The sequence below is a fragment of the Gopherus flavomarginatus genome, chromosome 1, assembly GCF_025201925.1.
Source record: "Gopherus flavomarginatus isolate rGopFla2 chromosome 1, rGopFla2.mat.asm, whole genome shotgun sequence".
NCBI classification, from domain to species: domain Eukaryota; kingdom Metazoa; phylum Chordata; order Testudines; family Testudinidae; genus Gopherus; species Gopherus flavomarginatus.
Window position 1 is genome coordinate 66,109,909 of NC_066617.1, and position 25,539 is coordinate 66,135,447.

Here is a 25,539-nt window from a genome sequence, read left to right on the forward strand (position 1 = left end):
CAATGTATATTAATTGCATTGAGAAGTCCTGCGCTTGGCCATATAAATTCTACTTTTCCCATTAAATTTACATAAATTAACTTCTACTATACCTGTATGTGTTGTGTTTACTACTGTTTTTTTTGTCTTTTGAAGTGATAGTTTCTGTTGGAGATACTGTAGGTTTGGCTTATGTTGTTACTTTTTAAAATGTAAAATTATTCTTAAATAGTGGAGAAATACATTTATTTATAAAGGTGTTTTTGCTTCAAACTGATACTTTTTTATTTGTGTTTGATTTTATTTTTTATATATAAAAAATATAAATAATATGGGGAGGGGGAGGGACCGTGACTGCATATTAAGGTTGCAAAGTGAAGAATTCATAAGGTAGGAAATGCCAGATTTATGGTTACTTATGCAATCTTAATTTGGCCCTGTTGTGTATATGTGTTGTGATATAAGCTTTAATTATGTGATCACATTATTTGTTTCACAGGGCCCCAGCCTTATATTGAATAACTACTAATTTATTTAATAAGTGTTTATCCTCTTCAGTGTGTAGCCCCAGTTGTTGTTTACTGCACACCATTCAAATCCTGTGCTGAATGTAAAATCATGTCCTCCTGGATGTTTCTGTGGTGCACTCTCCATAAATTAATGAATGATTATGTAGCACCCGAATATTATCTTCACGGTGCTCCTGTGAAAATAGGTATTATTATGCCCATTTAACAAATGAGTAAGTGAGGCACAGATTGCTTTAAAGCTCAAAATGTCAAGTAATGTTGAATGCCCTACTACTGCCCTGGTTTTCCAGAGTTCTTAGCATCTTAGAGCACACATGTCCAAAGCATAGCTCCAGCTGACTTCAGTTACAGTTGTGAGCGCTCAGCACTTATGCAAATTTGTGCACCCAGAAAATGAGGAACACAGTTAGTGACCAACTCTGAGAATCTTCATTTGAATGACTTGCTTGGCATCACATAGGAACTCTGGCAGAGGTAGGCATAGAATACAGTTGTTGAGATTAGCATTCATTTGCCTTTTTTCTTACTCTTTTACTGCAATCCTCTGCCTCCTTCACAACATGCCTCCTGGTTTCTGCAACAAATGAGCCAGGGGTCTACAGACAAAAGCCTCATTAAGTACACCACCCTGGTTGTATGAGGCAGGGGTGTTGTGGAAAACTTGCTTTAGACTGTTTTTCTTTTAACATAGGTTTTTTTAATGTAATTTCCTAATTTAAAAAAAAACCACACCCTGGAAAAACCAAGTTCCATCTCATAGAACCATACTGATCCCTCAGTTTGGGTTGCCAGCAGGGTTTGGACCTTGAGAGCCACAGCATAGACCTCCAGCACTTGAACTAATGGAGTAACTGGTAGCTGTGTTGTTCTCAGTATGTGGATCAAGCACTAAAGGAAGATGAGACACTTTGCCAGTGGGTTTTACAGCTATTGGATATCAACGGAGGAATGTAAAGACTCAGAACTCCTGGGTTCAATTCCAGGTTTTGGTGCGGGGGAAAGGAGAGAAATGACACTTCTCTAGTACACTCCTCTGTCTCTGTCCCTCTCCTTATCTGCTGCCCCTCCAGGTGTCTATCTCCCACTGTCTGTCTTCATTCTTTCTACCTTCTGGTCCTCCAATATCCACTCCCCAAGTCCTTGTGCTCTTTTGCTTCTCTCTCCATTGCTCACTCTCTGCATTTGAAGTCAGGCTGTGTCTTTCTCTTTTGCTGTGTGGGCACCAGCAGTGGGAATATTGAGAACACAAGTAAGACTGTCTCCCTGTTGTTCTGGTGTTTGGTGCTATAGTGGCCTGGAGCGGCACTTGCAGGGAATGTCCTGCTCAACACTTTGCAGCCACAGGATGGAGCATGCTTGGCCATTTATATGAGGATGGCATATGAGCAGACCAGTCACATGTAGGAGCTGCAGGGCATTTGAGCATGCTCAGTACAGGCAGAACCTTTGGAGACCTTAGCAACCAAACTCTAATGGGTATTTAGTGAGTATATGCAAACAGCGATTTTTCAAACTCTTATCAGACAGATTCAAGCTTTTTTCCTGCAGAAACGGAAAAAGGCATATCCCTGACACCAGGGTAACCTCCCTGACAAATTTCAAGTATCTTTTTGAAAGGATGAGGGTCCTATAGCTTCCTTAAAATAAATCATTACAAACAACTCATTAACATGGGCATAATAACATTTTCCATTACTATTGTTCCTAGAAACAGCTGAACCATTTTTGCTGAAACTTTCTAAAAAATCAGCCTAAAGTGGACACCTGGGATGGAAAACTTCAGCCCAACAATTAAAGTTTGGCAAGGTTATAAGCAACTCAAAACAGGGTCTTCTAATGGCCAGACAACCTTAACTATAGACATTGCTACATGTGCTGCCCATAATGATGGGTCTCTCTACAAAACTTGGCAGCAGGAGCTTAGGAAGTGGCCAGCAAGGGCCAAGTCCACTCTAATAAATTGTATTATGGGAGATTGTGACTCAATTTTTAAAGGTTGAATCTTGCCTGGTTGTAATACTGCAGCTTTTAAAATAATGATCTGTGTAAAACTTGCTTTAAGATATGGAATTAATCAGGACAAAACTGAATTTAGTAACAAGAGAGCAATGACAGTGGTAGTTGAAACTACCCTTCGGTCCTTCAGTGTTAATGTCAAATGGGATAACTAATGGCTTTGATGTGAATACAATATTGTAATAACTGCTCACAGTTAAGGAATAACCACAATTAAGACAATGAATTAACTTTTAATGTCTAATGCAATTTAATTTTAACTTTAAACTTAATTAAAAATAATAATCCTAGTCAGCATAGACAGTCCCCTTCTTTTTTTTCTTATGCGTCTTAAAGGTAATATTAGAAGACTGGGAGGAAGTGTAATTGCCATAGTTTTTCTACTGCACAATCAAGTAAAATTGTTCTCATATGGTGCAGAATGGCTTTCATTAAATAAGTTACTACAAAGTATTTTAAAGTTTAACTTAGAACTCTAATATGCAAACAGTAAAGAGAATTCCTTCTGTGGTAAGATTTTTATATAGATTGCACAGAATAGTCTGCGTATGAAGGCAATGTAGATGTCAAAGTAATTTAGCTTTTGCCTTTTTAATCTGTGGAACCAGAAGTAAGCAAGCTAATAAAATATAGGATCATTTTGATCTGAATAATTTTGTTTCAGATATTCTGAACTTACTGAAGTCCAACAGCAGCTAATCAGGGAAACACTCGTAACGTGGTTACAAGCTCAGGTAAATGTTTTTTCTTTTACAACAATTAATAGTACGCAGCTGGCTTATTCAAGGTTACTAACTGGTGCCAGATTAAAGGTTTAAAGGTTGCTTCCTATGTACCCCTGAAAAAGTTAAGCTACTTGATGGAAAAACGTATTCAGACATATGATGGACGTTATAATTCTTAAGGTTTTACATTTTTTTTAAAACGTGTGTTGAAAACAAGTTTGTAATTGAATGTGCTTAAAATAATGTTTAAATCTTATCTCTGCCTTTATTCCTATCCTGCACCTCAATTAAGAACTCAATTGTGGAGCATTCTTTTGAGAGAACAATACAACGGTGCACAGACAATCCAGGAAGTTTTTGGAAAGTATAGGGGACAATTTCCTGGTATAAGCGCTGGAGGAACTAACTAAGGGGAGAGCTCTTCTTGACCTGCTGCTCACAAACAGGGAAGAATTAGTAGGGGACGCAAAAGTGGATGGGAACCTGGGAGGCAGGAGTTCAGTATCCTGACTCAAGGAAGAAAGGAGAGCGGCAGAATACGAACCCCGGACTTCAGAAAAGCAGACTTTGACTCTCTCAGGGAACTGATGGGCAGGATCCGCTGGGAGAATTAAATGAGGGGGGAAGGAGTCCAGGAGAGCTGGCTGTATTTTAAAGAATCCTTATTGAGGTTGCAGGAACAGACCATCCCAATGTGTAGAAAGAACAGTAAATATGGCAGGTGACGAGCTAGGCTTAACAGTGAAATCCTTGCTGATCTTAAACACAAAAAAGCAGCTTACAAGAAGTGGAAGATTGGACAAATGACCAGGGAGGAGTATAAAAATATTGCTCAGGCATGCAGGAGTGAAATCAGGAAGGCCAAATCACACTTGGAGTTGCAGCTAGCAAGAGATGTTAAGAGTAACAAGAAGGGTTTCTTCAGGTATGTTAGCCACAAGAAGAAAGTCAAGGAAAATGTGGGCCCCTTACTGAATGAGGGAGGCAACCTAGTGACAGAGGATGTGGAAAAAGCTAAAGTACTCTATACTTTTTTTCCTCCGTCTTCATGAACAAGGTCAGCTCCCAGACTACTGCACTGGACAGCACAGCATGGGAAGGAGGTGACCAGCCCTCTGTGGAGAAAGAAGTGGTTCGGGACTATTTAGAAAAGCTGAATGAGCACAAGTCCATGGGACCGGATGCACTGTATCCGAGGGTGCTAAAGGAGTTGGTGGATGTGATTGCAAAGCCATTGGCCATTATCTTTGAAAACTCATGGTGATCAGAGGAGATCCCGGATGACTGGAAAAAGACTAATGTAGTGCCCATCTTTTTAAAAAATGGAAGGAGAAGGATACAGGGAACTACAGGCCAGTCAGCCTCACCTCAGTCCCTGGGAAAATCATGGAGCAGGTCCTCAGGGAATCAGTTCTGAAGCACTTGGAAGAGAGGAAGGTGATCAGGAACAGTCAGCATGGATTCACCGAGGGCAAGTCATGCCTGACTAACCTAGTTGCCTTCTATGAGGAGATAATTGGCTCTGTGGATGAGAGGAAAGCAGTAGATTTGTTATTCCTTGACTTTAGCAAAGCTTTTGATACGGTCTCCCATGGTATTTTTGCCAGCAAGTTAAAGTAGTTTGGGCTAGATTAATGGACTGTAAGGTGGATAGAAAGCTGGCTAGATAGTTGGGCTTAACGGGCAGTGATGAATGGCTCCATGTCTAGTTGGCAGCTAGTATCTGAGTGCCCCCAGGGTCAGTCCTGTGGCTGGTTTTGTTCAGTATCTTCATTAATGATCGGGAGGATGGTGTGGATTGCACCCTCAGCAAGTTTGCAGGTGACACTAAACTGGGAGGAGTGGTAATACGCTGGAGGGTAGGGATAGGATACAGAGGGACCTAGACAAATTTAGAGGATTGGGCCAAAAGAAACCTGATGAGGTTCAGCAAGGACAAGTGCAGAGTCCTGCACTTAGGACAGAAGAATCCTATGCACTGCTACAGACTAGGGACAGAATGACTAGGCAGCAGTTCTGCAGAAAAAGATCTAGGGGTTACAGAGGACGAGAAGCTGGATATGAGTCAGTGTGCCCTTGTTGCCAAGAAGGCTAATGGCATTTTGGGCTGAATAAGTAGGGACATTGCCAGCAGAATGAGGGATGTGATAATTCCCCTCTATTCAACATTGGTGAGGCCTCATCTGGAGTACTGTGTCCAGTTTTGGGCCCCATACTACAGGAAGGATGTAGAAAAAATGGTAAGAGTCCAGCGGAGGGCAACAAAAATGATTAGGAGGCTGGAGCACATGACTTGTGAGAAGAGGCTGAGGGAACTGGGATTATTTAGTCTGCAGAAGAGAAGAATGAGGGGGGATTTGATAGCTGCTTTCAACTACCTGAAAGGGAATTCTAAAGAGGATAGATCTAGACTGTTCTCAGTGATAGCAGATGACATGACAAGGAGTAATGGTCTCAAGTTGCAGTGGGGGAGGTTTAGGATGTATATTAGGAAAAACTTTTTCACCAGGAGGGTGATGAAACACTGGAACGGGTTACCTAGGGGAGTGGTGGAATCTCCTTCATTAGTGGTTTTTAAGGCCAGGCTTGACACTGCCCTGGCTGGGATGATTTATCTGGGGACTTGTCCTGCTTTGAGCAGGAGATTGGACTAGATGATCTCCTGAGGTCCCTCCCAACCCTGATATTCTGTGATTAAAGATTTCCTTTTTAGGGATATAACTCAACTTCCCCTCTTCTCCCATTGCCTGAAGTTGAGAGCACCCTTCTTCCTCTCTTGGAGACTCCTGTCCATCAGCCCTAATTTCTGGGTACTGGGAGAGTGGGGAAAAAATCATATATCACAGAGACAAAAAAGATTACTTAGTCCATCTGTTTGACAATGCATGATACGTCTCTGTTATATTTAGTAGTTTGTGCAGTATAGCTTTAAATGTCAAGCAAGACAATTTCCAGAATTTTCCTGGGGATACTCTGCCATGGTCAAATAGATCACTGCCAAGAAGTCTTTTTGAATGTTCCCTTAACTGCACTCCCAATTATGTCCCTTTTGGTTCTGCACTAAATTCTCTCCCTTCTTGATACACGTAACTTTTTGTAAACTGTTATCGAATATCACAGTGATAGGCAGGATGTAAATGCCTACATAGAACCCATCTTAGTCATCACTTAGCCAAACTCTAAATATTTTAACTCCTAATTAAATCTCTCCACTTTTGCTGCTCTTCACTGAACTCCTGAAAGAGGGTGCAGTTGTATCATGATGTATTAGACTCTTATTATTTTATTAGAGATTAAAGTTAGACTTGTGATGTAAATGACAGGATCACTCGTCTTTCCTCTTTTGAGGAGATATTCCACTTTTCTGATTCCACCTTCTCTTCATTGTAGACTGGGCATAGTTCCACCTTTAAAGCAGTTGATACACATTTATTAATTAGTGTTCATTTTGCTCACCTCTTGCACTCTCTCAAATTAGTTATAGCAAGTGAAATGCTAGCCAGTGGCATCCAGTAGCATGCTAGTAGCTTTCTTGAAGTCTGCTAATATGAGTCAGTGTACCTAGTTAGATGTTAGTTTCCCTTTGCAGAAGGCTGCTACATGAGTAAGGAGCTTGTGAAAGGAGATGAGGAGAAAAATGTATAGTAACAGAAGGATGGGGGAATTGAGTGCCTGCCCAGTTCATTCTCTGAATAAAGGAGAAGTGGGAGTAGCTTCTCATCACCTTCAAAAACAGCAGCCAATTGAGGTGACAAAGCAAAAGCTGAGAACCAAGTGTTTTTTGTATTTGTAAAGCTTTTTTTTTTTCCAAACCATCAAGATAGCCTTTAGTCCTTGCTGCTAAAAATTACATGATTTCCTTTTCTCGACTGCACAGAGCACCTTTGTCCATATCATATAGGAAGAATATTGTCACCTAAATTATTTTGAAACTGAATCTTTTTTTCAGAAGCATTAATAATTTTTAAAATATAAGACGGGGTCGGGGGGGAGAGGTGAAGTTTTTTTTGCATGCTTGTTGTATTTCACATAACCTGCATGACAGTGAAATGGGAGATGGTGTTTGATTTGATTGTCCGCTGTACTTAACCAATGCAGTCAGTTATTCTTTTAATGTATAAAAGAAATATGAAGAAAATATTCTATTTCTCCCAGATGCTGAATCCTCAACCAGAGAAGACTTTTATTCGCAACAAAGCAGCACAAGTCTTTGCATTGCTGTTTGTCACTGAATATCTCACAAAATGGCCCAAGTTTTTTTTTGATATTCTGTCAGTAGTAGACCTTAACCCTCAAGGAGTAGACCTGTACCTCAGAATCCTTATGGCTGTTGATGCTGAGCTGGTAGACCGGGATGTAGTTCATACATCAGAGGCAAGTTATGTCATGTTTTTTATGTTGCATAATATTAATATTGTGTGGAGCTTAAGGACTATTCATCTTCTTTGCAGCAAAAGGGATTCTGTTCTTCACCAGGAGGATTCTGCCTTAAAGGAATTACAGGACAGTTTATATTCAACAGTTGTGTGTATAAAACTTTATAAAAACCTTTTTTTCATGAGTTCTTAAATTTCAATTAAAACAATTAATGTTTGAATTTAAACAAACTCTGTAATGTTTTTGACCCTGTAACAGCAGCATTTTGCTTGTCATGTGGGAAATTTGATGGACTGTTGTTCACTTGATGATTTTTAAATTGGTTAATTTTTAAAATGTTCGTTTCTGATGAGGCATCACTTATAAATCGTCTTATGTTTTTTTTAAAAAAGGATTTGGAAATCTTTCTGCTTCCCTTTTTGGCATTTATAAGTGTCTTTTCAGAAAACGAAATTGCTGACTGGAAATTGTTTTGAATTATTGTATGGAGGGAAGGAGAAAGGAAATAAAACACAATGTATTGGTTTTGCAAGCAGACAGGAAAAGTAGGTGCAGTTTTGGGGCTACCAACTTTTGAATAAGCTTTTACAGTTTAATAAGCAGTAGGAAACAAAATAAGGAAAACATAAATGTGGATTATGAATATTTGCATTTTTCAAGGACATGAACTGTTCCAAGTGTCTACATTTGATAGTGAATGTGCAAAAGACACTAATCTATAAAAAGATGAACATGTGCTTCTGCTGTATTTATAGGAGGCTCGTAGAAATACCTTATTAAAAGACACCATGAGAGAACAGTGCATTCCAAGCCTTGTGGAGTCGTGGTACCAAATCTTACAAAATTATCAATATACTAATGCAGAGTTGACATGCCAGTGCCTTGAAGTAGTTGGAGCTTATGTGTCCTGGATAGATTTGAGCCTGATAGCCAATGAAAGGTGAGGTGTGTTTTGGTTTTGTTTTTTTTTTTCCCCCACTAGAAATCTTAGCCTTTCTGATAGTATTTTTGTATGCAGTCCTGTCACCAGCATGGTAATAAGATATTGTAAGAATCATATGTCAAAAAACTGTTCTAGAAATACAAAAAATAGTGCCAACCAAACTTCCTGTTCTAAGTAACTTTAATACTTGCTGTTTTCTCAGCAGTGGAGAGAGATTGCACAGAGCAATGTAAGCCATAGTGTTAGATGGGTCTGACTACTATGTCTGTAAATGACATACATTATTGTCTAGATCTACAAACCACATGCACTATATAGGCTTTTAAATTAATTTAAAGTGAAACCACATTGTAAGTAAGAAAACATACAAATTATATGATTTCGCTTACGCATGTGGTGATGTAGTGTGTTTATATAGTAACTTGTTTTCACCTTTCTAGGTTTATAAATATGCTGCTAAGTCACATGTCTGTAGAAGTTCTTCGGGAGGAAGCATGTGACTGTTTGTTTGAAATTGTAAATAAGGGAATGGACCCAATTGATAAAACAAAACTGGTAGAATCTTTGTGTCAAGTGTTACAGTCTGCTGGTCTCTTCAGTATTGATCAGGTTAGTAAATTGATATTTTGGAGATGAGTAAGTCACACAGCTACATAAATAAGATTTGATGATGAGGGGATAAGAGGGCCTATCTTCTGAGGAGACTCGATGATGAGCTTGGCTTCTGTAGCCTAACATAAAGAAGGCTGAGAGGGATATGGCTGATCTCTCTAAATACGTTAGGGGATAAGTTCCAGGAAAGGTGAAGAGCTATTTAAGGTAAGGACAAAAATTAATATCAACTGGCCATAAACAAATTCAGGCTGGAAATTGGAAGGTTTCTAACCATCAGAGGGGTGAGGTTCTGAACCAGTTTCCCAAGAGGAGTTATGGAGGCATACAATTTTTAGGAGAGAGCTGGACAAATTTGAATATAGTTTTGTTGGGGTTGTTTGTGATGGTAAGGGACAGGGCTCAACAGCCCTGGGGCTCACTTCTGGTTTGTCTTATGTTCCTAAAGCTCATACCTTTGGGTTTCCAGCAGGGGTCCAGAAGGGATATTTTTGCCTCAGTGTATTCTGGGAGGGTTTTTTACCATCTTCCTCTGAAGCATTGAGTATGGCCATGGCTAGAGATGGGAGATTGGGGGGGGATGAGTGCCAGATGCCCCCTGGTGGGCAGAACCGGGAAGACCTAGACTAGAAGCGGAAGGGTGGTACCAGGAACAGGAAGTGCAGGAGGTGGGCCCTGCAGCTCAGATAAGCAGGAGCCAACAAGGGAGAACTGGAACCTGTGCAAGACTTCTGCTGTGCCGAGGACACGTCCCAGATACCCGAACTGCCAGGCACGCCCAATGCTGAGGAGCTGCTTGGATTGCCACTGGCAGTATACCCCAGGGAGATGGAGGATGACCCGGGGTTCAGGTACACCTTGATGGGAGGAAGTGGCCCAGGGGCAGCCGTCTAGGGCAGCATGTTGTGGGCGAATTCCCGCTGACCCAGTGGAAGACCACTCTGCCACTGTTAGGGCCCTGGGCTGGGATGTGGCGAAGTTAGGTGGGTCCGCGTCCCCCTACCCTCTGCAACGTCACCTTTGGGCTGGCAGCTTCCCCACCTCAGGCCAAGAGACCTGCTAGGACTGTAGACTATTTGCTGGCGTTCAACCCCTGCCGGCACCTTAGGCTCTTTGTTTGGTGCCCCACCCTGCCTGAGGGCCTGGGCCCCTGAACTATTTGTGGCTCTATCTTACCTAAGGGTTGGAGCCAGAGATGGGGGACTTCTCCCCTTTACTTTTGTTGTTTCAGGAGCATGTCAGCAAAGGGGTGTGGCCTCCCTCAGAGATTGACTGTGAAGGAGAGCCATACCTGCCTATATGCTTACAGGTACTAAGCATTCTCTCAGGTGCTTGACTAGCTGGTTCTTACTCACATGGTCAGGGTCTAACTGATTATGTGGGGATTGGGAAGTGACTATTAAGGGATGTTTGCCTTTTTCTGCAGCATATGGGTATAGGTCATTTGCTGGAATTATGTGCGTATACCTCAATCACTTCCCTGCCATTGCGGAGGCCTCGAGCACTGGTGCACCTTGGTTCCTCCTATTCTCTACCTGTGGCACATAAGTCTAGTCTCTTGTGGGCTGTAACACTTTAGTTTCATTTCAGTTGCAGGGTTTAATGTGTGGGTGCATGGTGGCGTTGCTGTCCTGTGATGTACAGAGAAGTCAGACTGGATGATTTGGGGTTCCCTTCTGGCTTTGAACTCTGACTCTAACATTGATCTCCCTGCCTCCCCTTATTTATTTATTTTTTCTCCTCAACCCCTCCCCTCCCCCCATTCTGTACTCTAATTGATTATGTCACATGTGCGTATTTCCTCTCACATAGGGTTTGAAAATGTTACCAGACGCTTAATAGCCAGATAAATACACTTAATAACAAAAGATGTGCTCCCTTTTGTCAGACCAATGCTTAGATGAGAACCTGACCTCCCTCACCCAGCTATAGAGAAAGGAGAAGATGCTGCAATTCCTGCTCAGGTTGCTGTCATTGAGCTCCAGTTTGTAGGTGTGTGATAAACTGGAAGCCTATGCACTATTCCTCCTTGGCTTCTTGAAGGCAGAAGGAGCATTCCTGCTTTCTATTCCTCATACACTAGACTCTAGAACAGGGGTTCTCAAACTTTTTATCTCCATAACCCTATTTTGAGACTTTCTGTTTTCTGTGACCCCAGACAGCAACCTAGTGACCAAGGAATCCAAGTAATTTGGATGCAAGCTGTTCCTCCATCTGATGAGATGCTCAGCTCAACCATCACCAGTGTGGGAGGCTGAGTAACTTTGTCATCCAAGAATTTGTAAAGCTGTGGAAAGGATTCATAGTTTGTCTTCAAAAGATTATTCTTCCGAAAAACAATTGTTTTCATGAATCCTTTGCTTTGATCACTAAGGTAAAGGATGTGAGCTTTCCTTGCAGACCTGTATTCAATTTGTTCAGCTTCTCAAATGTGTTTGTGAAATAGGCAAGAAGGCACATCTTCCTTTGGTCACATAGAAAATTCAGTGAATTCATTCTTTGTTGTCCATTGCATAGGCATGCAGCTGGTCTCAGTTGAAAAAATCGTCCCAGTACTTTTCCCCTCGAGAGCCAATGAGCTTCAGTGTGGAACATCACATCGTGATCAGACCCCTTGTCGTCACATAGTTTTCCAAAAAGGCATGTGTGAAGAGGCCAACTCTTGATGTAGTTTACAATAGACGAGACCTGCTGCAAAACTTCACTTAGCTCTGGACTAAAAGGTTTAGATGCCTTTTGTTCTCTGAATCATGCCATGAGTCCACACATTAGGCAGAGCAACTTTCTTTACCTGTGCACTCAGACCTGCTTTGTGGCCTGCTATAGAGGGAGCTCCATCTGTGCAAAAGCACATCATGCAATCACATGCAATATTTTTGTCTTGCATGTAACACATCAAGCGTTGTGTGCCATCTCATGTCTGAGAAGATTGAGGCCCAGAACAGAATGTTTTTGAGAATTGCACCATCCCATGCACATTTCACATTTCTTGGCTCTTCTGCATCGTGACCCTCTGTGCTCACATCAACCTGAAGAGCAAAACCATGTTTTTTCAGATGTTTTCCCTGATCATCTGCTATCATCTCAATCCTTCGCTTTACTGAGATGTTGAAGAGTGATCTGGCTTCGCTTGTTCGCCTCACTTTCTCCACACATTTTCACCATATCCATTGCAGCTGTCAGATCCAAGTCTCTCTGATTGTGTGAGGCTTCTTAGCCTATGTGATGTGGTAACTCACCTCAATGATGCCTTTTCGAGCATGGTCAGAGACGGATATGGCTCCCTTGAATTGCACTTTTTGATGCAAAAGTTCTTCTTTTCAGCGCTGGAAAACGACCTTGATTTTCCTATGTGTTTCTTGTAAAGGATTTCCAAGCGTGATTGAAGTTTGAGGCTTCTTGCTTTCACTAGTTTAACACTGTGACATAATAGCTGTTTTGGCCTTTCTTCATTCTTGACAAACACTGGAGAAACCATACTCAAAGAAAGCCTTGTCATATTTGCAAGCACGTGTCTTGCACTCTTGATTTTTTTTGTTCATAACTGTACCACTAGACTTACTGCTGGAGGTTGAAGCAGATAGTTATTGTGCCTCTTATGACAAATCAGAGGATTTCACTGTTAAACAAATTAGGCCAGGATTTAGGAAGGCCCTATGTGATGATAGTAGGGCAGCCCAGAGACAAGTGACTTTTCATGATTCTTTACTGAGTTCCAGCAGGATACTCAAAGTGACATAAAAGAAGATATGGGCCCTGCATTAAGGAGTTTGCAAGCCGCTGCAGATTCCCATCTTGGAAAAGGCTAGCACAGATACCTACCAACTCAAGCACAGAGGATACTCTGTTAATATGTCTGCTGCCCACAGATAAGGATCTTCTGGATTAAAGTCTTTCAGCTGGATGCTTGCACAGCCAGCTGGTACAAATGGCAAAATAGTATCTGCAAATCCAGTGTGTCCAGACCTGTTCCAGCAGGAGTGGCAAACCTGAGAAGAAGCCAGAATTTACCAATGTACATTGCCAAAGAGCCACAGTAATAATGTCAGCAGCCTCCCATCCACTCCCCCCTCTCCAAGTGCCTCCTGTCCACCGGCAGCCCCGCCGATCAGTGCCTCCCTCTCTTTCCCCATGCTTCGTGATCAGCTGTTTCATGGCGTGCAGGAGGCGCTGTGGGGTGAGGGGGAGGAGTGAGGGCATAGCAGGCTCAGGAGAGGGGGCGGAAAGGGTTGGAGTGGGGGCAGGGCCTGGGGTAGAGCACGGGATTGAGCAGTGAGCACCCACTGGCACATTGGAAAGTTGGCGTCTGTAGCTCTAGTCCCGGAGTTGGTGCCTGCCTATACAAGGAGCCACATATTAACTTCTGAAGAGCCACAGGTTGGTCACCCCTGTGTTCCACACACACTGTATCAGGAGACTGCGATTTTACAAAATGGTGGCCTCTGCACAACATGGCCTTACGTGCACTGTATGTGCGAGGTCACGCTGTGCAGAGGCTATTTTGTAGACCAAATGGTGGCCTTCTGATACGGCGTTCATGGAGCACGTTTGGACACATTTGGGGGCAGATGACATCTCACTGGCTGATTCTGGCTCATTGGACATAGGACCCCATTTGGGGTCACAACCCACAGTTTGGGAACTACTGCAAGAGCCTCCAGGCTGCTGCGAGGGTGAATGGGGAGACTCCAATATGCAAACGTTCTCTCGCTTGCTCTAAAGAGGATCTCTATTACTCTACCCAGATCCAGTGTGTAATTTATAGTGTGCTTTAGAATGAATGGCTTTATACATATGTAAAACAGTTCATATCTGTAATGAAGGGTGACAATAAACACATTCCTTTCTCAGAGGTCTTCTAGCAATTTTACTTGAAGTGGGTTGATTCTGAAAATACAGAAACATGTCTGCTATGTTTATCTTTGGAAGAGAAGAGTTCATCATAGTGTGTTGTTTTTTTTTTTTAAATGATCTGCCAGCTATTTATTACTTTGGAGTATGAACTTTTCCCATATAAATCACTTGGGCTTGTGTACTTAAAATCATACAGATTTCAGGGGAGTAAATGTATAAATAAGATCACTTTTTTCATTTTGAGGTAGAAGGGATAAGGAGACTAACCTGGGAGAGGAAATTAGTTGTTATAATAATGTGACGCTCAATGGTCGTGAATATATATATTTTTTGCATTGCTTTAATCTTTGTCTCCCCATTCTGTCAGGGAAAGAACAAACCAGGTAACCTCTGTGCCAATTTAGGAGACACATATGCTACTTCCTTACATGACACTGTGTACCTATAGAGACAACGCATAACATTGCCCATGAATCTATACCACTTTGGGGAGCTGAAGCTTTGAGTCTTTGCTACTATTTCTAATCAGATCCCTCTTCTTCCTACAGGAAGATGATGTGGATTTTCTAGCCAGATTTTCTAAACTGGTCAATGGAATGGGGCAAGCGTTGATAACTAGCTGGACTAAACTGGTAAAGAATGGAGATATGAAGAGTGCTCAAGACACCCTGCAAGCTATTGAAGCGAAAGTGGCCCTAATGTTGCAGCTGCTAATTCATGAAGATGATGACATTTCATCTAATATTATTGGGTTTTGTTACGATTACCTTCATATCTTGAAACAGGTAATTAAAAAAAATATACATGGCAACTTATTTTCTCCCTAACTTCTTAAGAACATTTACTTTGCATGTTAAGTTTCTTAATGAGTTTACTTGTTTTAAAAATGCTTCATGGCTTGGTGTTTAACACATAGTAGCTCTGGTTTATTGGCTTGTGGAATACTGCTTATGTGCAGTTGTTTTTGTAGAATTTTGGAGACATGAGATTGGATGAAATTTTGTGTTCTCTGAAAAATATGCTTGCAAGCAGTATCGAGTGTTACAGAGAAAAACACAGTCATTGCTATAGCTATTAGAAAGTGAAAAATCATTTTTGATGAGAGATAACATTTTGAAATGTCTCATTACAGCTTTCCTTGCTTTCGGACCAGCAAAAAGCTAATGTAGAGGTAAGACTAGTTGAAGTTCATTCTTAGCAGAGCTCTAATTTGATAAGTGTCATTTTTGGCAAATGCGATCCCTAAAACTCCTCAGAAATACGAACATTTCCCTTTTTATTAAGACTACCTGTTTTAATTGTTACTCTCAAAACATGGATCAGTAAAGTTGTCATGACTTGTCATTAGGGAGTCACCCTCCCTTAACCAAACATATTACAAATAAATTGTTAAATTTACAATATATTTTGAATTATACATATAAAGACGGACCTTATTTTAGCCCAGATTTTCCAACTCTCTTCCTCCCAATCAGCTCTAGTAATTTGAATCCATTTTTTCATAATTCTGGGAATTTTTGTATCCAGATTAAGTGTGCTCTATAATATAGTGATGTTGTCATTTTGTATCTATAGGCAAGCTGAGAAGTTTTCCAAACTGAACTTTAGATTATTCTCTTTACATTGTTTTAATTATCCCAACTCAGAGAAAAGCGAGATGGGGAGGTTTGGAGTTCAGAGTTTGGAAGGAGGGTCTTATGAAATGAAACACAACACATACTATGTTCACTTTAGAAATATATTCCTCAAGTGTTAGCTTTTCACTTTGGACACTGTGCGCTAACAGGCCTATCGGTTTTGTCCTTGTGTAGTTCCAGTTCTGTTTCATTAGATCAAGGCAGGTTACCACTGAAACTAATAGGAAAAAATAAGATAAGCTAGTCAGCTTCATATAAAACCATATAATCAGATTCCCTATCTGACTTGTAGAAGCTGCTTAATTCTATCAAATCCACTCCTCTTTCTCACAAAATTAATGCACAGCTTCACCCTTCCCTTCTTGGATATCCAGTGATAGTTTATTTTACCAATTCCCCTATAGGCTTCTGGACGGTTTTGATTGTTTTCTACTAGGCATAACAAGAATCTTGATGTTCATGCCATTTTCTTTGTACATTTTAGAATAGCTTTTCATTCACAGAAAGAAATTAGAGCCCAGTACTTCTAATGGTTTGGGTTTTTTAAAAACAAACAAACCAACTTTGAATACCTCAGAGTAATGCATTCTAAAAATGGAAATAGGGGAAAAAAACCCATAAAGCCCTGAAAAACCTAAAAATACTCTTCTTCCCCCCCGGCACCCCTTTCCCGCAAAAAAAATACATTGTTCACCATGGAAGATATGATGGCTCTATGTGTGGTGGGAATTTAAACTTTTGGGGTTGAACCATATGGGTTATATGTGGGAACTAGTGAGCTGGATAATATTGCTAGAAATTGAGCACTGTCAATTATAGTGAATCAGGCTTTTAAAAACTGAATTACAGCTGAAGATTTGGTCACTTATCTGATTGACAAAAACCCTGTGGAACATCACTTCCACAAAGTCTCTTAGAACATTCTACCTCAAAGGTGGATCAATTTTTAATTATATAAACTTCAGCTACTACATTTTAAAATATTTCCCAGATTGCTTTACTGCAAAGTACAGTGCTAGAATTTTATGTAGTTATCAATTACTTTGTTTCACTTGTTGGAGTACTGGAGTAGACTAATTTTATCAACTTTTCTTCACTATAGGCAATTATGTTGGCTGTTATGAAGAAGTTGACATATGATGAAGAATATAATTTTGAACATGAGGTAAGATGTCATATTTAGGTAAACTTGATTTTTGTAAATATAAAATCTCAGTTTAAATTACATGTTGTTTTGGTTTAAGTGAAGAATCCTAAAATTCATGTAAATAGCTTTGTTTAGAATTTGTGAGTACCAATTAGTGTATTTAGTTTTTTAAATTTAGGATAAGATTTGAAACCTATTATCTCAATGCAAGCATATCTTCTGTTAACATCCATCAGAGCTGTGTATGTATCAAAAAGGGGGAATACTCTTAAATTAATGTTTGGGTGACAACTACTTACAGGAATTTTTGGAATAATCTGAACTGAAGTATGATTTTAAATTAGTGCACTGAACTGAGCTCAAACTGGCATTCTCATGCATACTGTTCCTTGTGACACCATACATTAGATGACTGGGGTATTCACATCAGTGGTTCAAATTAACACTGAATTTCCAAGTGCAGGACAAAGAAAACAAACTTTCTAATTTTTAGACAGGCATACTGTTTTTGGTACAGGTCAAAGATCTCTCAAATTGTTTTGGTATTGACTTGACTTGAATAGCTGTAAGTGAACTGCATTTGGGTCAGGCTCAAATTTGTAGCAAGAAACCAAATTGTAGTGTAAGAGGATCTCAAACCCACACACAGATTTTTTTTTCCAGATATTTAAATACTTCCTAACTAGCAGCTGCTCTTTCAGTGCATCTCATTACATTACTAGTTTCTTGACGAACTAGCTAACTTGCAGAATTAGACAATACATTTAATCCAGTGGTTCTCAAACTTTTGTACCGGTGCCCCCTTTCACATAGCAAGCTTCTGAGTGTGACCCACCTTATAAATTAGAAACACTTTTTTTTTTTTTTATATATTGTGACAAGGCTTCCTCTCTGCCTTGGTGGGTCCTGCACTTCTGTTTAGCGGTGGGCTGGGGTATTCATCTTTCCCTCAGAATTTTCCCCATGCCCTGGGTTTACTGTCAGAGCAGAGTCCCTCCTGGCCTCCCTGAAGGGGAGCGGGGGAGCCTTTCAATCTCTGGTAGCCCCTCCAGGCATAGTGGCAACAGACTAGACACCTGGTTCAGTCTCTGGCAGGGTCTCTTCCCTCAGATCTCTGGGGTCTGGAAGGCCCGTCTACCCTGTTGGGCATGGATTCTCCCGCCCTTCGCCTCTGTACCTGCGTGGCTTCTCTCCTAATGCTTGTCAGTATCTGCACTGCCCAGCTCTCCAGTAGCTGGCCTTCCTCCCTCAATCTTCTGCCTCTATCTGGCTGGAGAGGAGGCTTTTAACAGGTTCTGGCAGGCCCTTGATTGACCCCGGTGTCCTGATTAACCTAGAATAACCCCTGATCAGCTATCAAGGAAAAAGGGACCTGCTTATCCTGGGGCTAATATATCTGCCTTCCATGGATTAATTGGGTTTAACCATAGCCCTGGCTACACCCTTGCTAAGCCTAGGGTGTTGTACACAAATGCAGACTCGCACCTCTAAGATCAGGCAGCAATTTGAAAAAGCACTCTCCTGGGTTAATTGGTTGCTTTCCATGCCCCCCTCATTTCCACACTTCTGTTTTCTGAAGTTTTTATGGAGGGTACTTTGGATACTCATGTGAAATGTTTGGACAAAAATGTTAAAAGTAATGGCTATGAAAATGTTAGAGTAACAGTTGTGATGTTATAAAAAGAGAATTCCAGGTTTAATAATAAAACTATATGTGCAACTCTGTGCAGCCACATTGGGAGAAAGCTTGGTAGTTAAATTATATAAGGAGTCAACTAAAGTGGCTACTGTCACCACTACGTTTTTGTCCCCAGAAACTTTTACAGCTATTCTGAAGGAAAATGGGCTCTTTTCCTACAAGAAATGGTCTGTAAAGGACTGCTACATGTAGCAGGCAGCCAGATACTCTGATCTATATTATTTGACTATTGGATGAGTTAATCAAAATCACTAAAGGAAAGGAGTTTCTATTGGAACTTGGCTATCTCTGATCGGGGTACAGTTGTGTAAAAATAATAGCAGCACTCTCCTCTAGCTGTCTGGCTTGACCTCATCACAATATTTAACACCATTATAAATGCTTGAGACAAAGCTGGGTTTGGAGTGGAGGCTGACAGCTTGCGACAGCCCACCCCCATGTAATAACCTCGTGAACCCTTGAAAGGGTCTCAACCCCCAGTTTGAGAACCCCTGGTTTAATCTATGGCTTGAAGTCAAGGATAGCAGTTTAAGATCCTGTGCTGAAGGGAGGAAACATTTTTTGTAGCCTCAGAGGAGCGATTCTTGCAGTGAAATGATGTTGAGGTTCCTCTTGGCTTCATCTGGAAGGTAGGTCCAATTTCTGTATGGTTAAGTATACCGACTAAAGAAGGAAGGTGGTTTTGACAGGTTTGCATCTTGTTAGTGGAGAGAGACTGGGAAGCTGATGAGAGGGAAGAATCACAGGGCTGGAAGAGACCTTGAGAGTCCATTCCCTATGTGCTGAGGCAGGACCAAATATACTAGACCATCTCTGACAGATGTTTTTCTAACCTGTTCTTAAAAACTGCCAAGCCTGGGGATTCCACAACCTCTCTTGTTAACCTGATCTGATACCTAACTACCCTTATAGTTAGTCTTTCCTAATATGAAACCTAAATCTCCTTTGCTGGACTTTAAACCTGTTACTATTTGTCCAGCTTCAGTGCATGTGGAGAACTACTGGTCATTGTCCTCTTTATGACAATTCTTTATGTAGTTGAAGGTTGACATATGACATAATTTTAAAGTTGAGGGAGAACTTTTATTCTTGGACGAAACAAGTGGATAGAAAGCAAGAGTGGGTTGGAGGGCCTTTTTTTCTTTTTTTAACTTTGCTTTGGCTATTTAAGCCGGGGTCCCCAACGCGGCATGGTGCCTGCGACGCATGTGAGCCCGCGTACTGGTCGGCGGACGAGCATCCGCCGAAATGCTGCCAACAAGCTGCGTCATTCAGAGGCATCGCTGCCGAAATGCCACTTCTGTGCCTTGTTGTCTGGCGCCTGCCAGATGAAAAAGGTTGGGGACCACTGATTTAAACTGTACGATTTTGAGGGCATGGACTGTCTTGCTCTGTGTCCTGAACACAGTGGTGCCCTGTTCTCAGTTGGGGCCTCTAAGTATCACTGTAATACAGAAAATAATGAAAGGGCTATTAAGACACAAGCAAATAAGATGACTGGTACATATCTACCTTTTCATAATCTGTTTTGTATCATGACTAATCACAACTTAGTTTTCTAAAGATGTAGTTTTCAGATGTTTGTCTTAAATGTGGATTACGTGAAGAATCTGTGTGTTGCAGGGTGAAGATGAAGCAATGTTCGTGGAATACAGGAAACAGCTGAAACTATTGTTGGACAGATTAGCTCAGGTCTCACCAGAGTTACTACTGGCTTCAGTCCGCAGAGTTTTTAACACTACACTGCAGTAAGTTATATTTCTTCTAGTTGGCTTTAAGAAAGATTGCACTTTCAGGAAAGATTGCTTGATGCGATAACAGATGACAGACTTCTCATGCAGGCCTTGTCAAAGCTCTCAGGTAAACCATTCTTTACATTTAATTTAGTGGTCAATATCCTTTTGCTGTGTCTTCAGCAGTAACGTAATTTTGATTATTCTTTTAGGCTCAGATTTCTAGAAAACCTCTTGATCTGTTTGTAATATTAAATGAGGGCTTAGACTCTAAAATAGGTGCCTTCTCTCTAACTTTAAGGTTATGACCATCCTCTCGCTTTAGGGACCACCATTATCTAGCAACTGAATAGTTTTTCTCCTTAGCTTTTCATCATGTGGATAAATAGCTGCCTGCTTAAATATTTTTAAAGCTAATAGTGAAAACTACCAAAATATTTGAGGAAGTGAGAAGCTGTGATAGACTGGTGCCAGTGGAAGCAGGAGTTGAATCAAATATTGCTATTATCAAGGCTCAGTACAAATAGATAACATAGGGGAAAAACCACAAACCATACCAAATTGGTCTTCCTCCTCAATCCTAAATATCAGCTATGAGAAACCTACAGTTCTTCTTCGAGTGATTGCTCACATCCATTCCAGTTAGGTGTGCGCGCCGTGCGTGCACGTTCGTCGGAAACTTTTTACCCTAGCAACTCCAGTGGGCCGGCAGGTCGCCCCCTGGAGTGGCGCCGCCATGGCGCTCAATATATATCCCTGCCGGCCCACCCGCTCCTCAGTTCCTTCTTACCGCCGTGTTGGTCGTTGGAACTGTGGAGCGCGGCATAGCTGTCCTCCACGTCCCTAGCTCTCCTTGTTAACTCTCGTTATTGTTATAGTTGTTAGTTAGATCGTTAAGTTTAGTTAGTAAGTAATTAAGTGTAAATAGGTTGTAAATAGTTGTTAGCCGGGGGCTGTAGCCCTTCCCGGCACCCGGCACCGGGCTCATGCGTGGTTCACCGGGCTTTAAGCAGTGTGCGGCCTGTAAAAAGCCTATGCCTACCAGCGACCCCCACGACGCGTGCCTGAAGTGCCTGGGGGAATCGCACAGATCGGACAAGTGCCGCATCTGCAAGGCTTTTAAGCCCAGGACAAAAAAGGAGAGAGACCAAAGACTCCGGACTCTCCTTATGGAGGCGGCACTTGACCCGGCGGCTTCGCAGGCCGTGATCTCGGCGCCGGCACCGGATCGCACCGGCACCGGAAAGACTCCCCGGCACCGACCTTCTCCGGCACCGGGTGCAGAACCAAGACCGTCAGCGTCTGCCACTCCAGCCAGGCAGACCCGACTGGAGCGCCCGGCCTCAACATCGGCCGCGGCGCCGCCGGCACCGTCGACTCCGGGCCCGGCGGGTCCGTCGAGTCCGGTGCCGCCAAGCTCCCCCATGAGATCTGGGGTTGAGATTTTGGTCCCATCCACGCTGGAGACCTTCGCCTCGGCACGGGACCTTATTGCCTTGACAGAGCCTACTCAGCTGCCACCCCCGGTACCTCCGGTGCGGGTCGCATCTAGAGGCAAGCCCATGATGTCGGCACCGTCTCGGGACTCGCGCTCGTGGTCCAGGTCCCGACGTCAAGGCAGGTCAAGATCTCATCGCCGCTCGCAGTCCCGGCACCGCTCCCCTCGGCTTACCGGTCGCACTCGCGGCACCGATCGACCTCCAGACGGTCGCGGTCTGACTCCAGCCGCCGATACCGGCACCGTGACTCCAGGAGCCAGTCCCGCCGTCACTCGCCGCACCGGTCGACCTCCCGGCACCGAGCTGGTGGCAGGTCCCGGTCCCGGTCGACCTCCCAGCACCGCGTCGGTGGCAGGTCCCGATCCCGGCACCGAAGCGGTGGCCGGTACCGGTCCAGATCCCGGCACCGAGACAGAACCCGGTCCCGGTCCCGATCCCGGCACCGCTATGACTCCCGGTACCGATCCCCGGCACCGAGAAGATCGTCGCTGCCGACCCGCGCAGAACCTTACCAGCCAGGGTCGGCCCCGCCGTGGCCTTCTAGGCAGCCGTCGGTCTCTTCGCAAACGGACAGCGGGTATGCGCTGGGCACCGACCGGCAGGCGGCGCTCTTTTCAGACCCGCCACAACAAGACCAAGGCCCGCAGCAGTGGGGGTTTTGGACCCCATGGGCATACCATCAAGGCCAGGGCCCCCAACAGCTTCCTGCTAGGCCTGCGACGGCGGAGCACAGGGTGCCGGAAGCCTCGTTGTCTCGCCCCCCTCCCTCCCTGGATGGAGAGGAAGGGTCCAAGCAGCAAGACTCTGCTCTGGCTCCTGAGACAGAGGCGAGGGCCGAGGGGGACCCCCCATTGGACACTTTCTTGCCGGGGGTCTCCTCATCGTCCTCCCCTGATGAAGTGGTGGCTGGCACCTCCTCCAGTAGCCCCCCCCCGCTGGATCTCAGGGCGCACCAAGACCTCCTTAGGCGAGTAGCTCAGAATCTGAGCCTACAAGCCGAGGAGGTCTCGGAGATCGAGGATCCAATTGTCACCATCCTCTCCTCGGATGCTCCCACCAGGGTCGCCCTACCCTTCATAAGGACGATCCAGGCCAACGCCAATACCATCTGGCAGTCACCGGCCTCCATCCCCCCTACGGCGAGGGGCGTCGAGAGGAAGTACATGGCCCCCTCTAAAGGCTATGAGTATCTCCATATCCACCCGACACCGTGTTCCCTGGTGGTACAGTCGGTAAATGACAGAGAGCGTCATGGGCAGGAAGCTCCAGCCCCCAAATCCAGGGAGGCCAGGCGTATGGACCTCCTTGGACGCAAAGTATACTCGGCTGGGGCGCTGCAGCTCAGGGTTTCGAACCAACAAGCCCTGCTCAGCAGGTACGCTTTCAACTCATGGGTGGCAGCGGACAAATTTAAAGAGCTGCTGCCACAAGACGCCCGCCAAGAATTTGCAGCCATCCTAGATGAGGGCAAGAAGGTTGCGCGTACATCATTGCAAGCTTCTTTGGACGCTGCAGACTCGGCTGCCCGCACCCTCGCTTCGGGGGTAACGATGCGCCGTATCTCCTGGCTGCAGGTCTCTGGCCTTCCTCCGGAGCTCCAACATACCATCCAGGACCTCCCGTTCGAAGGCCAGGGCCTGGTTTCGGAGAAGACAGACCCCAGACTTAAGAGTCTAAAGGACAATCGGGTCATTATGCGCTCCCTCGGGATGCACACACCGGGAACGCAGTGCAGACCCTTCCGGCCACAGCAGCAACAGCAGCGCAGGCCATATCCCCAGTTCCGCCAACGGCAGGACCTTAATAGGCGCCATGGCAGGAATGGAAGGCGCAGGCATTCGGGGAACCAAGGGGGGCAGAATCAAGGCTCCTCTAAGCCCCCGCCTGGACCCAAGCCTTCATTTTGAAGGTGCGCCCGAGGGCGCAGTAACAGTTTCCTCCACGGATCCTTCCCCCCCGTTTCCCAACCGCCTTTCGTTTTTCCTCCCGGCGTGGACCCAAATAACATCGGACCGCTGGGTCTTACGCACGGTGCAGACAGGATACCGCCTGCAGTTTATATCGTTTCCTCCTTCCCGCCCCCCTTCCTCGTCCCTCTTCAGGGACCCCTCTCACGAGCAATTCCTTCGGCAGGAGGTACAGGCGCTCCTCAGCAAAGGAGCTATAGAGGCGGTTCCGGAAAACGAGAAAGGCAAGGGGTTTTATTCCCGTTACTTTCTGATCCCCAAGGCCAAGGGAGGCCTCAGGCCTATCCTCGACCTGCGAGAGCTCAACAAATACCTGGTGAAGTTGAAGTTCCGCATGGTATCCCTGGGGACCATTATCCCATCCCTGGATCCGGGAGACTGGTACGCCGCCCTCGACATGCAGGACGCTTATTTTCACATTGCCATTTGGCCACACCACAGACGTTTCCTTCGTTTCGTGGTGGACTCCCTTCACTACCAATTTGCAGTCCTCCCATTTGGCCTTTCTACGGCCCCGAGGGTATTTACAAAATGCATGGCAGTTGTTGTGGCACATCTTCGGCGCAGTCGTATCCACGTGTTCCCTTACCTAGACGATTGGTTAATTCGGGGCACGTCGGAACTGCAAGTTTGCAGCCATGTCTGCGTGATCACCGGCCTGTTTGCTACTTTGGGCCTCTTGATCAACATGGACAAGTCCACCCTGATCCCCACGCAGAGGGTGGAGTTCATCGGGGCCGTCCTGGACGCCACCGTGGCCAGGGCTCTTCTGCCGTTGCCGAGGTTCCAGGCATTGTCGGCGATCGTTCAACGACTACGGGCAGCCCCCTTGACATCAGTGCGGACATGTCTAACCCTGTTAGGCCACATGGCAGCATGCACGTTTGTGACCGGTTATGCTCAGCTCCGCATGAGGCCCCTCCAGTTGTGGCTCATCGAGCATTACCGGCCGGCAAGGCAGCCGCTAGACATGCTGATCACGATCCCCCAAGGGGTGTTAGATTCTCTCGACTGGTGGCTAGACCAGTCTGTAGTGTGTGCGGGGCTCCCTTTCCACCCACCTCAGCCCTCGGTGTCCCTGACAACGGATGCCTCAGATCTCGGCTGGGGGGCCCACCTGGGAACCCTGAGAACGCAGGGCCTGTGGTCCCCGCAGGAGGTGAGGTTGCACATCAACATGCGGGAGTTAAGAGCGGTCCGCCTTGCTTGTCAGACGTTCTGCCACCAGCTTCGAGGTCGCTGTGTCGCGGTGTTTACCGACAACACGACGACCATGTACTATATCAACAAGCAGGGCGGCACCAGATCCTCTCCCCTGTGTCACGAGGCGATGCGACTCTGGGACTTTTGTGTAGCCCATTCCATTCACCTCACGGCTTCCTTCCTCCCCGGAGTACGGAACACGCTGGCGGATCGCTTGAGCAGATCCTTCCTATCGCACGAGTGGTCCCTTCGCCCGGACGTCGCGCTCTCCATCTTCCAGAGGTGGGGTTATCCCCGTGTGGACCTCTTCGCGTCCGGAGGGAACAAGAAGTGCCAGGCGTTCTGCTCCTTTCAGGGCAGGGAGCCCGGGTCGATAGCGGATGCCTTCCTTATTCCGTGGACGACCCACTTGTACTACGCGTTTCCCCTGTTTCCTCTGGTTCACAAGGTCCTTCTGAAGGTGCGCAGGGACAGGGCTCGCGTGATCATGGTAGCCCCGGCGTGGCCCAGGCAGCATTGGTACCCCATGCTGCTGGACCTGGCCATAGCCGACCCAGTTCCCCTGCCCCTTCACCCGGACCTGATTACCCAGGAGCACGGGACTCTCTGTCACGCGGA

At 44.6% G+C, this 25,539-nt stretch overlaps 1 protein-coding gene across 2 annotated transcripts in view; it reads left to right on the forward strand.

Annotated features, from left to right (window-relative positions):
* Positions 1–25,539, forward strand: part of XPOT (exportin for tRNA) — a 90,020-nt gene that overhangs the window by 31,042 nt on the left and 33,439 nt on the right. For both annotated transcript variants that reach the window (XM_050923400.1, XM_050923407.1), the window contains exons 5-12: positions 3,190–3,259; positions 7,406–7,624; positions 8,383–8,567; positions 9,011–9,179; positions 14,585–14,821; positions 15,169–15,207; positions 16,776–16,838; positions 20,143–20,267. In XM_050923400.1, coding sequence (XP_050779357.1) covers positions 3,190–3,259; positions 7,406–7,624; positions 8,383–8,567; positions 9,011–9,179; positions 14,585–14,821; positions 15,169–15,207; positions 16,776–16,838; positions 20,143–20,267 — 1,107 coding nt within the window. The remainder of the gene's footprint in view (positions 1–3,189; positions 3,260–7,405; positions 7,625–8,382; positions 8,568–9,010; positions 9,180–14,584; positions 14,822–15,168; positions 15,208–16,775; positions 16,839–20,142; positions 20,268–25,539) is intronic.